This window comes from Carettochelys insculpta, chromosome 1, assembly GCF_033958435.1.
Source record: "Carettochelys insculpta isolate YL-2023 chromosome 1, ASM3395843v1, whole genome shotgun sequence".
NCBI lineage: Eukaryota > Metazoa > Chordata > Testudines > Carettochelyidae > Carettochelys > Carettochelys insculpta.
Window position 1 is genome coordinate 152,763,648 of NC_134137.1, and position 12,588 is coordinate 152,776,235.

Genomic DNA, 12,588 nt, shown 5'->3' on the forward strand with positions numbered 1-12,588 from the left:
TATTCTTCGCAGTTTATAGTTTTAAGAAACATTTATATGAAGCGTTATTAAATTACACATTAAATTTTAATTATTATTTAACATACCTAGTTAGGTAGAGGAACAATGCCCAAAGTAAAACACATTGATCTACACATTTATCCTCAAGAAAGCAGAAAATGGCAAGCTAAACAAAGATACAACAGCGATATAAAACAAAATCCTTTACTTATAGCAGCTTTTATTAAATACACCTATCAGAGCTGTCAATTATCTGACTAGCTGTAGTTCACCCAGCAAACATAATACATACTATTTACATAGGAGGCATCTAAAAGCCATAATAGCAACTGTACTTTTTTTTTGTTATTAAAATCCATTTATACCACAAATTTGGAAGGTTTAAAAAATGTAGTCTATCTAAAATGTAAATGGTAGCAAACATTGGGGCTTACTAATAAATATCCATATCTTGCTATGTACTTAATCAACATATAACTCCTTTTCTTGTTGAAGTGTTCTCTTCCTAAGTTCTAAATGTAGCAGATGATATTAAGCTCTCTCTTAACATCCACTCACACTGTGACACTAATATCCACAGCATAACTCACTTGCAAAGTATTCTCATGAGATAATATAGTGAAGGCCATAAGAAATGACCACGGAATCCAACAGAAGGTTTTCTCATTTTATTACTATCTCTGCACACTCATATCTAATTTGTTGCATATTATCATTCCTAGTTTCATGAACTTTTTCCAGGTTTATATTAATCTGTTCTCTTTGCATTAACACACGTGGATATATTTTCAATTTTCAAAAAATTTCAAAGCATCTAAGTTTTACCCAGTGTCCATCTAAGCGGCTTTAAAGCCAGAATCCCATTTTCAACAGTGTTTTCACTAAAACTTGTCTTTTGTCACTTGCCTCTACTACCAATAGTCACATCCATCTGCCACTACTCTTACTAACTCTCTAACTGTACACTTAGTTTCTTTAAGAATTTTAGGAGAGAGTTTCTAGAAAAAGCACAACATAAAATAAAAGCCTTACTGACTGTGTCACCTTACCCTCACCTTTACCTCCTCCCATTCATATTAATATGCTTGTAAATGGCAGGGTAAGAAATAGAGAAGCAAAACATCATAATTAGTTATTTTTAAATTAGTAAAAAAATACATCACAAACTCTGGGTCACTGTAAGAACTGAGTGCCTCACAGCAGCTTCACAAATGTACCAACTGTAACCTGAGCTTTATTGATAATGAATGAAGACAACTCTGCTTAACAGTATGGCTGCAGTTCAGCAACTGAAATAGACAGTAAGCTCCTTGAGGCAGAGACCAGCTTTTGTTTTGTGTCTGTTCACAGCCTTGCATAATGGGGTCCTGGTACATGCTTAGCATTGATATCTGCTACACTAACTTATGTAATAAATAACAATAGCACCAGCACATGCTAGGTGCCGGTGAGCTTTACTTAAGGCTGCATTGCAGCTTCAAATAATGCAAAGCATGCATCCAAATTGAGTTTGCCTATGATGGTGCTATGACCTGCCAACAAGCACAACTGAAGGGTGATAATGATCATGGAGTTTACCCATCACATGGGACCTGTGCCATAGGACAGGAGTTTCTTGTCACTATGGAGACAGAAGTAGGAAGGAGGGCATAGCACAAAACAGACATTACACATTTTGACTGAGTAAAAGAATGCAGAAAGTGCAGAAGTGGTACAATGGGCAGTGCCTACTAAACAAAGTGTTATTAAAACGTGTCAGTAAACAAGTGTCACTATTGGACAGCTGAAGCCCAGAGCAGCATTCTACAATTACTGGGCAATTCAACTGCCAACACAGTGCCACTCAGATACTAGTCTGTGTGACTGCCATCAACACCATAGTGTATTCACAAAGTGCTGAGAAAAGACTGTCTTTAAGAATTCCAAAGAGGAGGAGGAGGAACGGGTCTCATCACAGCAACATGCACTATATTTTCTTTTCTAAACCCTCCTCTTTTTTCCAAGCTGCTGAGTCTGCTGACTGATATTTTGGAGAGCAAATTCAATCCACAGCTGTCATAAGATGATTAGTTTACTACAACAGCTGCATGATAGCAATACAGTTTAGCTGAAATTAAAGAATTTCTTTTAACTCAGGGTTAAACAAGTTCAACACTGACTTTCTGAAGCCCCTGGTAGAGTAGGAAAAAATATCCATGGGCAAGAAGTGTAAACAGGGCAAAATTACCATGATGTAACGTGAATGTCCTTCAAAAGACAAATAAACCTGTCCACCAGTGGAACACAGAGAGGTCCCAGGATGTTGTCCCAGTTAGGTTGCATGTACTCAGAGGCTCTCCGCAAGGCATCGCTTTCACAGCAAAAATAATCATCACAAGGTGTTACAATGTATGGAATAAAATAGTAATTCCCACTGGAAGCCTAGAAGGAAAAGCACACACATTCAGATGCCAAAATGGGAGCAGTAAACACACTGAAATTGGTTGGAGTGATCTCATTCTGAATCTTCTAATTAAATTGCTTAATAATAAACAATGGACTGCTAGCTTTATACAAATGTACATTACATTTTGCATGCCTCCACTTTTGGGTGTTTAACTTGAGATTCTTTGGGCCTGCTTTACAGACGTGTCAAGGACCACAGTTCCTACTGACTCCAGTAAGAGTTGTCTTCTTGAGGGTACAACTGAGTCTATATTTAAATATAGACATTTTTGGAAATCAGGATTTTAAAAAAACATCCAAGTTTACTTTACGGTGCACACTTTGCTCGTTTAAAAAAGAGAAGTTACTCACCGTAGTAATGGTGGTTCTTCGAGATGTGTCCCCGTGGGCGCTCCACAATAGGTGTCGGGCTCGCCCGGCGCTGCAGATCAGAAATCTTCCAGCAGTTTCTCCTGGATCGCACATGCACCGGCGCGCGCCGCTCCCCTGCGCGCCACCGGCCACGTGCGTGATCCGGTCCCCGCCAGTTCCTTGACCAACCGCCTCGAATGCTCCTGAAAAACACTAGACAGAGATCTGAAGCGGGGAGGATGGGCGGGTGGTGGAGCACCCACGGGGTCACATCTCGAAGAACCACCGTTACTACGGTGAGTAACTTCTCTTTCTTCATCAAGTGTCCCCATGGTTGCTCCACAATAGGTGACTACCCAGCAGTAACCCAAGAAAGGAGGTGGGTAATCGGTTTATATGCAGCTTGCCCCCGAAAAGACTGCTGTCGACAGACGGGTATCCTCTTGGAATACCCGATGTAGGGCATAATGCTTGGCGAAGGTGTCGTAGGATGACCAGGTCGCCGCTCTACAGATGTCTTTCAAGGCGATGCCCTTGAAGAAGGCTGTTGACGCTGCCACCGCCCTGGTGGAGTGAGCCCTAGACGGGGCCAGCAAAGGAGTCTTTCGAAGCTCGTAGCACATTTTTATACAGGACACAATTGCTTTGAAATTCTCTGTGAAGAGAGGCCTTCCCCTTTTGACCTGGGAGCGAGAGACACTAGAAGCCTGTCCGTTTTCCGGAAGGATTTAGTTCTGTCTATGTAGAAGGCCAACGCCCTCCTCACGTCCAGGAGGTGCAGGCGTGCCTCTTTGCTGGAGCTGTGAGGCTTCGGGTAAAACGAGGGTAACACTGTTGGTTCCTTAAGATGGAACTCTGAAGAAACTTTTGGAACAAAGGCTGGGTGCAGCCATAAGGTTACCGCCTCCTTTGAGAATACTGTGCAGGGCGGCGTTGCCATAACTGTTGCGAGCTCACTGACCCTGCGAGCTGACGTAATTGCAAGGAGGAAGGTTGTTTTTATCGTAAGGAGACGTAGCGGAACTGTGGCTAATGGTTCAAAAGGTGGACCCGTTAGCATGCTGAGCACCAAGTCCAAGTTCCACGATGGTGAAAGCGGTTTCCGAGGGGGGTTCGGGTTTACCAACCCCTTCAAGAACCTGGTAACTATAGGATGGGCGAATACCGTGGGCCCCTCCTCTGTATGCCGAAAGACTAATATAGCGGCGAGGTGGACTTTTAGCGAGGATAAGGAAAGCCCGCCCCTCTCGAGGCCCAATAAGTATTCTAGTATTATCGGTATAGGAACGTCAAGGGGAGCTAACTGCTTGGCGGAACACCAGGCTGTGAATCGAGTCCACTTCTGCTTGTAAGTCTTCCTGGTGGAGGTCCTTTGGCTACTTTCCAGGACTACTTGTACTCCCTCCATACATGTGCTTTCTAAGGAGCTGAGCCATGGATTAGCCATGCTTATTGGCACAGGCCCTGAGGGTGCGGGTGCACTATGGACCCCTGAGCCTGCGTGAGTAGGTCCGGAGCCATCGGTAGAGGGAGCGGTGGGCGGTCCGACATGCGCAGAAGCAAGGGAAACCATTGCTGCCGATCCCACGTTGGGACTACTAGTATCATGAGAGCTCTCTCCCTTCTGGCTTTCTGCAAGACCTTGTGGATAAGCGCTGTGGGGGGGGAACACGTAAAGTAGGGGGCCCTTCCATGAAATCATGAATGCGTCCCCCAGGGACCCCCGCCCCACTCCTGCCCTGGAGCAGTACTGGGGACACTTCTTGTTGTGCTGGGTGGCAAACAGATCGATCTGGGGAAACCCCCATGTATGAAAGATCGGTCGTAGCAGATCGGAGTGGATCTGCCACTCGTGCATGAGTGCGAAGCGCCTGCTCAGCTGATCTGCTTTCATGTTGTGAGCACCCGGCAAGTACGAGGCTTTCAACGTTATGTTGTTGGCGATGCACCAGTTCCACAGTCGGACTGCTTCCGCACATAGGGCACGGAATCGGGCTCCTCCTTGTCGATTTATATAAAACATAGTGGAGGTATTGGCGGTATTGATCCCGACTACTTTGCCATATATGTGGTCTCGAAAATGTTTGCAGGCGTTGAACACTGCTCTGAGCTCCAGTATGTTTATGTGCAGTGTCTGTTCTGCAGGGGACCATAGCCCTTGTGTCACCTCGTCGCCGATGTGCGCTATCCATCCCATGTGGGAGGCGTCGGTAGTAAGAAAAATAGAAATTTGTGGTTGGTGGAAAGGCACCCCTGCTACCAGGTTCTTGGGGTTTACCCACCACGCCAGGGATCTGCGCACCTCTGTCGTGGCGACACCACCCTGTGGACAGTGTGGGATGCCGGTTTGTAGATGCTCGCCAGCCAATGCCGCAGGCTTCGCATATGCAATCTGGCATTTTGTACCACAAATGTCGCTGCCGCCATGTGGCCCAGCAGCTGTAAGCACGTTAAGACCGGCACCATGGGGCTGTATGTGATGACTTGCACCAGTGAACTGATGGCGCAGAAGCGGGCGTTGGGCAGATACATCCTTGCTGTGATAGAGTCTATACGTGCCCCTATGAACTCTATGTCTTGTGTGGGGTGGGTCTTTGACTTCGCGAGGTTGATGACTAAGCCCAGCGAAGAAAACGTGTCCGCTGTGACGCGGATCATGCGTAGGACCTCTGCCTTCGAGGCCCCTTTCAGTAGGCAGTCATCCAGGTATGGGAATATAAACACGCCCTGTCTGTGCAGGTAGGCTGACACCACTGCCAGGGTTTTGGTAAAGACTCTGGGGGCTGAGGAGAGGCCGAACGGAAGAACCCTGTACTGGAAGTGCTCCTTGCCGACCATGAAGCGGAGGAAGCGCCTGTGTGCCAGGTGGATCGTTATATGAAAGTAAGCATCTTGTAAGTCGAGGGCTGCAAACCAATCTCCATCATCCAGTGTTGTGAGTATGGAGGCGACTGTAATCATCCGAAAACGTTGCCTGCGTAAGTAGTGGTTGAGGCCCCGAAGATCTAAGATGGGCCTCCAGCCTCCTGTTTTCTTCTCTGTGAGGAAGTAGCGTGAACAAAAACCTTTCCCCTGGAATTGTTCTGGCACTCTTTCCACCGCCCCTATGAACATAAGGTGGTCCACCTCCTGCTTGAGCCTCGCCTCGTGGTTAGTGTCCCGGAGGTGAGGCCTGGAAGGAGGCTTCGTCGGTGGGAGCGACTGGAAGGGGATCGCGTAACCCGTGGCTATGATCTCCAGCACCCATTTGTCTGCAGTGATCTTTTGCCATTGGGAGTGAAACGGTGAGTGAGGCGATGATGGAACATGAGATGAGAGTGGCATTGCGCGATGGTAGTGATAGTACAGCCCTCGACATGCCCGTCAAACTTGTTGCCTTTGGGCCTGTCCCGAGGGTGTACTGCTTTGTTGAGAACGTCGTCTGGGAGTTCTGTACTGTTGCTGTTGTTGATGTCGCCCTTGGTCATAGCCCCGTTGATACAGCGCACGCTGTGGTTGGTACGGGTAGCGTCTTTGCTGAGGGTAATATTTTTTCTTCCTATATGGAGGAGTATAAATACCCAGGGTTCTAAGTGTAGCTCTCGAGTCCTTACTAGAGTGGAGGACAGAGTCCGTTGAGTCTGCAAACAAGTTTTGCGTGTCAAAGGGAAGATCCACGATCTTCGCCTGTAGGTCCCTCGGGATACCCGATGTCTGGAGCCAAGATTCTCTACGCATGACCACTGCTGTAGCCGTTGAGCGTGCCGCCGTATCTGTCACATCCAGGGCGATCTGGACTCCCGTTCTCGAAGCTGCGTAGCCCTCTTGCACAATTGCCTTTAACACCGACTTCTTATCTTCTGGAAGTGAATCCATGAGAGAAGTAAGCCAGGAGTAATTATCAAAATTATGGTTCGCTAGGTGTGCCGCATAATTTGCCACTCTCAGTAGCAGGGTGGAAGAGGAATATACCTTCCTGCCAAACAGCTCTAGCTTCTTGGCATCTTTGTCTGATCCCCCCGATTTGCACTGAGAAGTCTTTGACCTCTGCTGGGACGACTCGACCACCAAAGAATTTGGTTGTGGGTGACTGAAGAGAAACTCCATGCCCTTTGCCGGCACGAAGTACTTCTTATCCGCTCTCTTGTTCATAGGCGGAGCGGAGGCCGGAGCCTGCCATATGGTAGTGGCTGACTCCATAATGGCTTCGTCCAGCGGGATAGCAATTCTGGATGAAGCCGGGGGTCTCAAATTTTTCAGGAGTTTGTGATGTTTCTCCTGCACTTCTGCCGTTTGAATGCCTTGCTTGAAAGCCACCCTTTTAAACAGCTCCTAGAACTGTTTGAGGTCATCCAGGGGAGCGACATCCCCGGGGGCCATGGCCTCATCTGGGGAGGATGAGGAGGAACCACTAGGATAAACCTCCCTCGAACTCTCAGTTTCCTGTGGCCGATGATACACCTGCTCACTGGAGGATTGCGAAGGAAAGTCTCGGGGTTCTGAAATTAACTCTCCTTGAGATAACTGTGTTTCCATCCCCAATCGAGAGTGTCCACGGGGGTATTGGACGGCCGGGGGGGACCTGCCCCTGGGCGTAGGCCTGGGGTGTCTGTGTCCAGCATGATAAGAACAACCATGGCAGCATGGGCTTGGGTCTGGGGATGGAGACCTGGACCACTCTCGGGGTGTGTACCCCCGATGTCTGGGAGAGCGAGACCTCCGCAATGACAGAGATAGCAGTGAAACTGGTTTGTGGTAGTACTCCAGGGGATCCAATCCCAGAAAAGGTGAAGGTGGCCCAAGCCATGGTGACATTGGTTGGAGGAATGGAGAAGGAGATTCTGGATAGGCTGGTGGAGACCCAGGCCTTCTGGGCGGCGTGTGTAGCACAGGGGGTGGAGACCCAGGCCTTCTGGGCAGCATGTGTAGCACAGGGGGAGGGCTTGTTGTCAGTAGCAGCGCAGCCCTGTCCGAAGAAGGGCTGCAGTGCCGGGTTTTTGTTCTTGCCTTTCCCCTCCCCTGTGGGGCTGGCACCGCCCCGTCCCGCGCCGGGGATCTCGGCCCCGCTGTCGGTGCCGCACTCGGCCCGCTCAGCTGCGGTGCTGCGCGGGTAACGTCCTCCAGTGCCTGCAGGCTCCGTGCCTGTTGGCCCTGCACCGTTGGTGCCGCGGGGGTCAGTGCCGCCGGTTCCGGCGCTTGCCTGGCCGACGCTCTAGGCGCCGCGCGTGCCAGCTGTTTTGTAACCGGAGGCTCAGCCTCTGCCACGTGCGCTGCCGCTTGCCTGAGTATGCAGCTGGGGGCTGTGTGCTCCGCCCGTCCCGCTCGCTGAAACCGCCGGCAAGGATCGAGCTGGGGAGAGCTTCCTCCGTTTCTGCACCGAGGGGGTCAAAGAAGCTGCCTTCCTCTTGTGGAACCCAGAGGGCCCTTCTGGTTGAGGCCTCTCCGGCAATTCCGGCTGGACGGCCTTGTCAAACAAGAGCATTTTAAGACACATTTCTCTGTCCTTCCTGGCCCTAGCTGTGAGCTTAGCACAGTGGGAACACTTCTGGGTAACGTGTGATTCCCCCAGGCATCGGATACATTCACTGTGCCCATCGGAGGCCGGCATAGCTTCACGGCAAGACTCACACTTTTTAAAGCCTGAAGAGGCCATCGCGGTGAGTCTTCTACTGTTAATAGGGTACTTAGCACTTAATCCGTGCCTGTTTACCCGAATTGCGGACACCGGCCTGCAGGGCAGCGGGCGGCCTACTGGCCTTACGTCCACTCTTCTTCTCTGCTCCTCTCTCTCTTTTTATTATATATATATATATATATATATATATATATTTTTTTTTTTTTTATATTCTCTTTGTCCTCTTTTTTTTTTTTTTACTGGAAAAATACAACAATTTACACGTAGAAACACTATCTAATCTGACTCTGGCCGTAGCCTGAGAGGATTCCGTCTGCAGCTGATGGCGGTTGAGAAGGAACTGGCATGGACCGGATCGCGCACGTGGCCGGGGGCGCGCAGGGGAGCGGCACGCGCCGGCACATGCGCGATCCAGGAGAAACTGCTGGAAGATTTCCGATCTGCGGCGCCGGGCGAGCACGACACCTATTGTGGAGCACCCACGGGGACACTCGATGAAGAAGCAGCAGCCATCAGGATGTCATAGTGGTGTCACCAGAGCTTCAGAATTTAAATAATAATAAATCTAATTTTAAATATTACATTGTCTTTATTTAACTGACATTTTAAATTAAATATTTTCTATATGTGTAAGACAAACTGCTCAGGGTAACAGCTGCCATGATATTCTCACTGTTACACAGTAGATCAGTCCCACAATATCACAATAAAAGGTGCTGGGGAAGCATTCTTGTAACTGAAAAGACACACTTCATAGAGATACATATACAATGAACAGAAAGCTGGTATTAATATATAGTCCACTTCTGTGGGTTTTTTATCTGACCCATACTGAGACAGAACTAGAGAAGGAAGCAGCTGCTAGGAAACAGTCTCTGTGGTCAAAGAAAACAGGATTAGCAGCTGTTGTAGGCGTTGATGGAAGGTTCCCTCTAGAGCAGTGGTGGGCAATCTGCAGCATGCAAGTGGCAGGAGGCCACTCAGGATAACCAGACTGTGGGCCACTGGCCATTGTGCTGATGTCGATTGTCCTCAGACACAGTCCCCAGCAGCTCCCAATAAGTGCGGTTTTCTGTTCCTGGCCAACGGGAGCTTTGGGAACCAGTCACCAGCAAGTCCCTGTGGCCTCTTTACCTACAGGCACACACCTGCAGATTCCATTGGCTGGGAAATGAGAATTAGGAGCTGTGGGGATGGTGCCTGTGGATGATCAATGCCAGCAAAATGTCTGGCAACCAGCAGTCACTTCACCCTGAGGGGCTGCATGCCACCAACAGGCTGCCCACCATGGTTCTAGAGGATGAGAGGGGAACAGAGGGGAGGAAAGCGGGAAGTAACAATGCCAAGAGGCATACTTAATATTTTAGGTCCAGAGAGAATTCTGCATTCCAGACTGAGACGCCCAGATCTGTACTGCCAACTCTTAAGCATCCAAAAATTGTGACTCAAGCCCTTGCAAATCAAGGGGTTTTAAACAATAATGAACCTTTCTATATATGTTTTCTGATTTGTGAGACATCAGTGTTCACATCTGCAATCTTTTTAATCCCTTGTAATGATGAGGGCTGAAAACTTACTTAAAAAAAGTGTGGGGCAGGGGCGAAATTCATGACTTCAGGAGCTGTGGCTTTAAAACACCATATATCGTGAGATTTGCAGAAAATCACAAGTTTTGACAAAATTACCTTCAGTGAGAGACTCCTCACATATATGAGGAATATACACATTACTAAGGGTGAAGGAAGCAGGCTCTAGATCTGAAGAGAAACAAAAAAGGATAACTATTGCTTTTGGTGATGACATATGCAGATCCCATCCCCTGGTCCAGTAGGAATAGCGTTAACCCTAGTGCTCTCCTGAAGTACTGCAGAGAAGCTGTTTGAAATTGGTGCAGATGCATTTAGAAGGAGACATAGGGATGCCTGGCAGGGCTATACAGAGCAGCACTCTATATTGAGCCTCAGAAGTGCCAAAGACTGGAAAAGACTGTGCAGTCTGCTCTAAAGATGGGTAGAAAGATAGCTAGCGGCCTGCAGTGAAGCACCAGCTGCTGCGACACAGGGGAGGATGGCACAGCCTTGGAATGGAAGGGTTAATAAGCCCTGATACAGGAGCGGAGAGAGCACAACGGATTGTTGTACGTCAATAAACCAGACACTAGAAGGAGAGATTTTTCATTTGGAATCCTTATTTCAGGCACGTGTTACCTCAAAGACAGAGAAAGAGGAAGTAAGCGAGACACTATGTCCCTTTTGCCACTCTGAGCTCGTTATGACCGAGAACAATAAAAAGAGCCGACATTTCTAATAAAAATAACGCCACATTCCCATTTAGTATGCTTGAACTAAGTCTCATCACACACTACAGCAGGGACTGTTTAATTTTTTCAAGATCCAAATTTCTTGACCAAGGTTTCTAGTTAAGGTCCGGACTCCTAAGAAACTAATAAAATAACTATTGTTAAAAAGATTTTGCAGGCCATTCAAAAAGGATCTGGTGGTCCAGATCAGCCCAGGGTCTGCCTATTGACTACTCTTGCAGAACTTTATTCACGTTTGACATGATGATCATGGACTTCACTTCTGTTTTTGTTTTCTACAAACCTGCTTTCCCAAAACTAGCTGCATAAATCAAACTCAACTGAGGCAATCAGTATGTGAAGTTGCTCAGTGTACATTTTGCAACAACTTAGTTTTGCTTTTTAAATTTATTTTTAAAGTTGTCTTTACCATGGAACAGTGTGAGCTAATGAGAAAGCAAGTCTGACCCCACCTCTCAAGCCCCTAAAGACAAACACTTCAGAACAGCAATATGCCTTGTGTATGAATTTTGGTTTTAAATTTCAAGCAATTCATGAGCTGGTTGTTCTGTGGGAGATGATGATCAGCTTTAATAGTTTATATAAATTTCTTGGCTGTAATTTATAACAGTAATGAAAACTGTACTTATTTGCCAGGAGAAGGAAAGATTTAAATTTCACAACCAACATTCAGAAATGTTTCTCAAAGTTACTTGGGTGGAATAGTGAAATACACTGTTTAACCATTTTATTCATCATCCCTGCCTCCTCTTGGATTTTTGTATCCCATGTAAGTTTCCACAAATTTGCAGACACTATGTAGAAGCACCTGTATTTATGCAGAAATTAAGCCCTCTCTCTCTCTTTACACGTATTGTCTAATATGAAGGGTTCCAGAGAGGCAAGCAGTAGGACTTCAGCTGAAATTTAGCCTCAAAAATTTGTTATACCAAGGCAGCCACACTATCATAGAATTACAGGGCTGGAAGGAACCTCAGGTGGTCATTGAGTCCAGCCCCCTGTCTAAAGCAGGATCACCCAGTTCATTCAGTTTCCAACATAAGCCACCAGTGTTATACAGAAGGAGACAGGCTACCTCCTGGCAGAGGTAAAAATATTTCTGAATACTTGTCAAAGCTAAATAGTGACATCTATGCTGTCTCATGACTAGTGATGAACAGTTTCTCTTGCCTGTTTTACATATATAGACAAAAAATTAAACCCAAATGTTCCACGCAGTACAATATGTTGACAAATTTCTAAACTATTCTTTTGAATCTTCACTACTTAGAAAAAATTGTATTGTTTTCATTATGAACCACAGACTTCTAAAAATAACATCTTTGTTCCTTAGGAGGTTTCTGCTCTCGTTACCTGTTCCATATTTAAAGAACACCCTCTGTTTCATCAAAATCAGCCACTGTGGAAAATGCAATTACTACTCTTCTAGGTGAGGAATAAGCAGCATATAATCTCTTAAGCAATTTATTTAGTATTGCCAACCAGTGTTCCCTCTAAAGCTACGTCTACACGGGGATGCTACGTCGAAATAGCTTATTTCGATGTAGCGAAATCGAAATAAGCTATTTCGATTAATAGCGTCTACACATCCTCCAGGGCTGGTGCCGTCGACATTGGGCAGCACTACATCGAAGTAGGCGCTGCAGGGGAGCGTCTACACACCAAAGCGGCCCACATCGAAATAAGGGTGCCAGGAACAGCTGCAGACAGGGTCACAGGGCGGACTCAACAGCGAGCCGCTCCCTTAAAGGGCCCCTCCCAGACACACTTGCACTAAACAGCACAAGATCCACAGAGCCGACAACTGGTTACAGACTCTGTGCATGCAGCATGGATCCCCAGCTGCCGCAGCAGCAGC

The 12,588-nt window shown here is 47.1% G+C and overlaps 1 protein-coding gene across 5 annotated transcripts in view; it reads right to left on the minus strand.

The window, feature by feature from the left end:
- Positions 1-12,588, minus strand: part of MAP3K15 (mitogen-activated protein kinase kinase kinase 15) — a 156,476-nt gene that overhangs the window by 93,446 nt on the left and 50,442 nt on the right. For all 5 annotated transcript variants that reach the window (XM_074993985.1, XM_074993986.1, XM_074993981.1 and 2 more), the window contains one exon: positions 2,228-2,421. In XM_074993985.1, the coding sequence (XP_074850086.1) occupies positions 2,228-2,421 (194 nt within the window). The remainder of the gene's footprint in view (positions 1-2,227; positions 2,422-12,588) is intronic.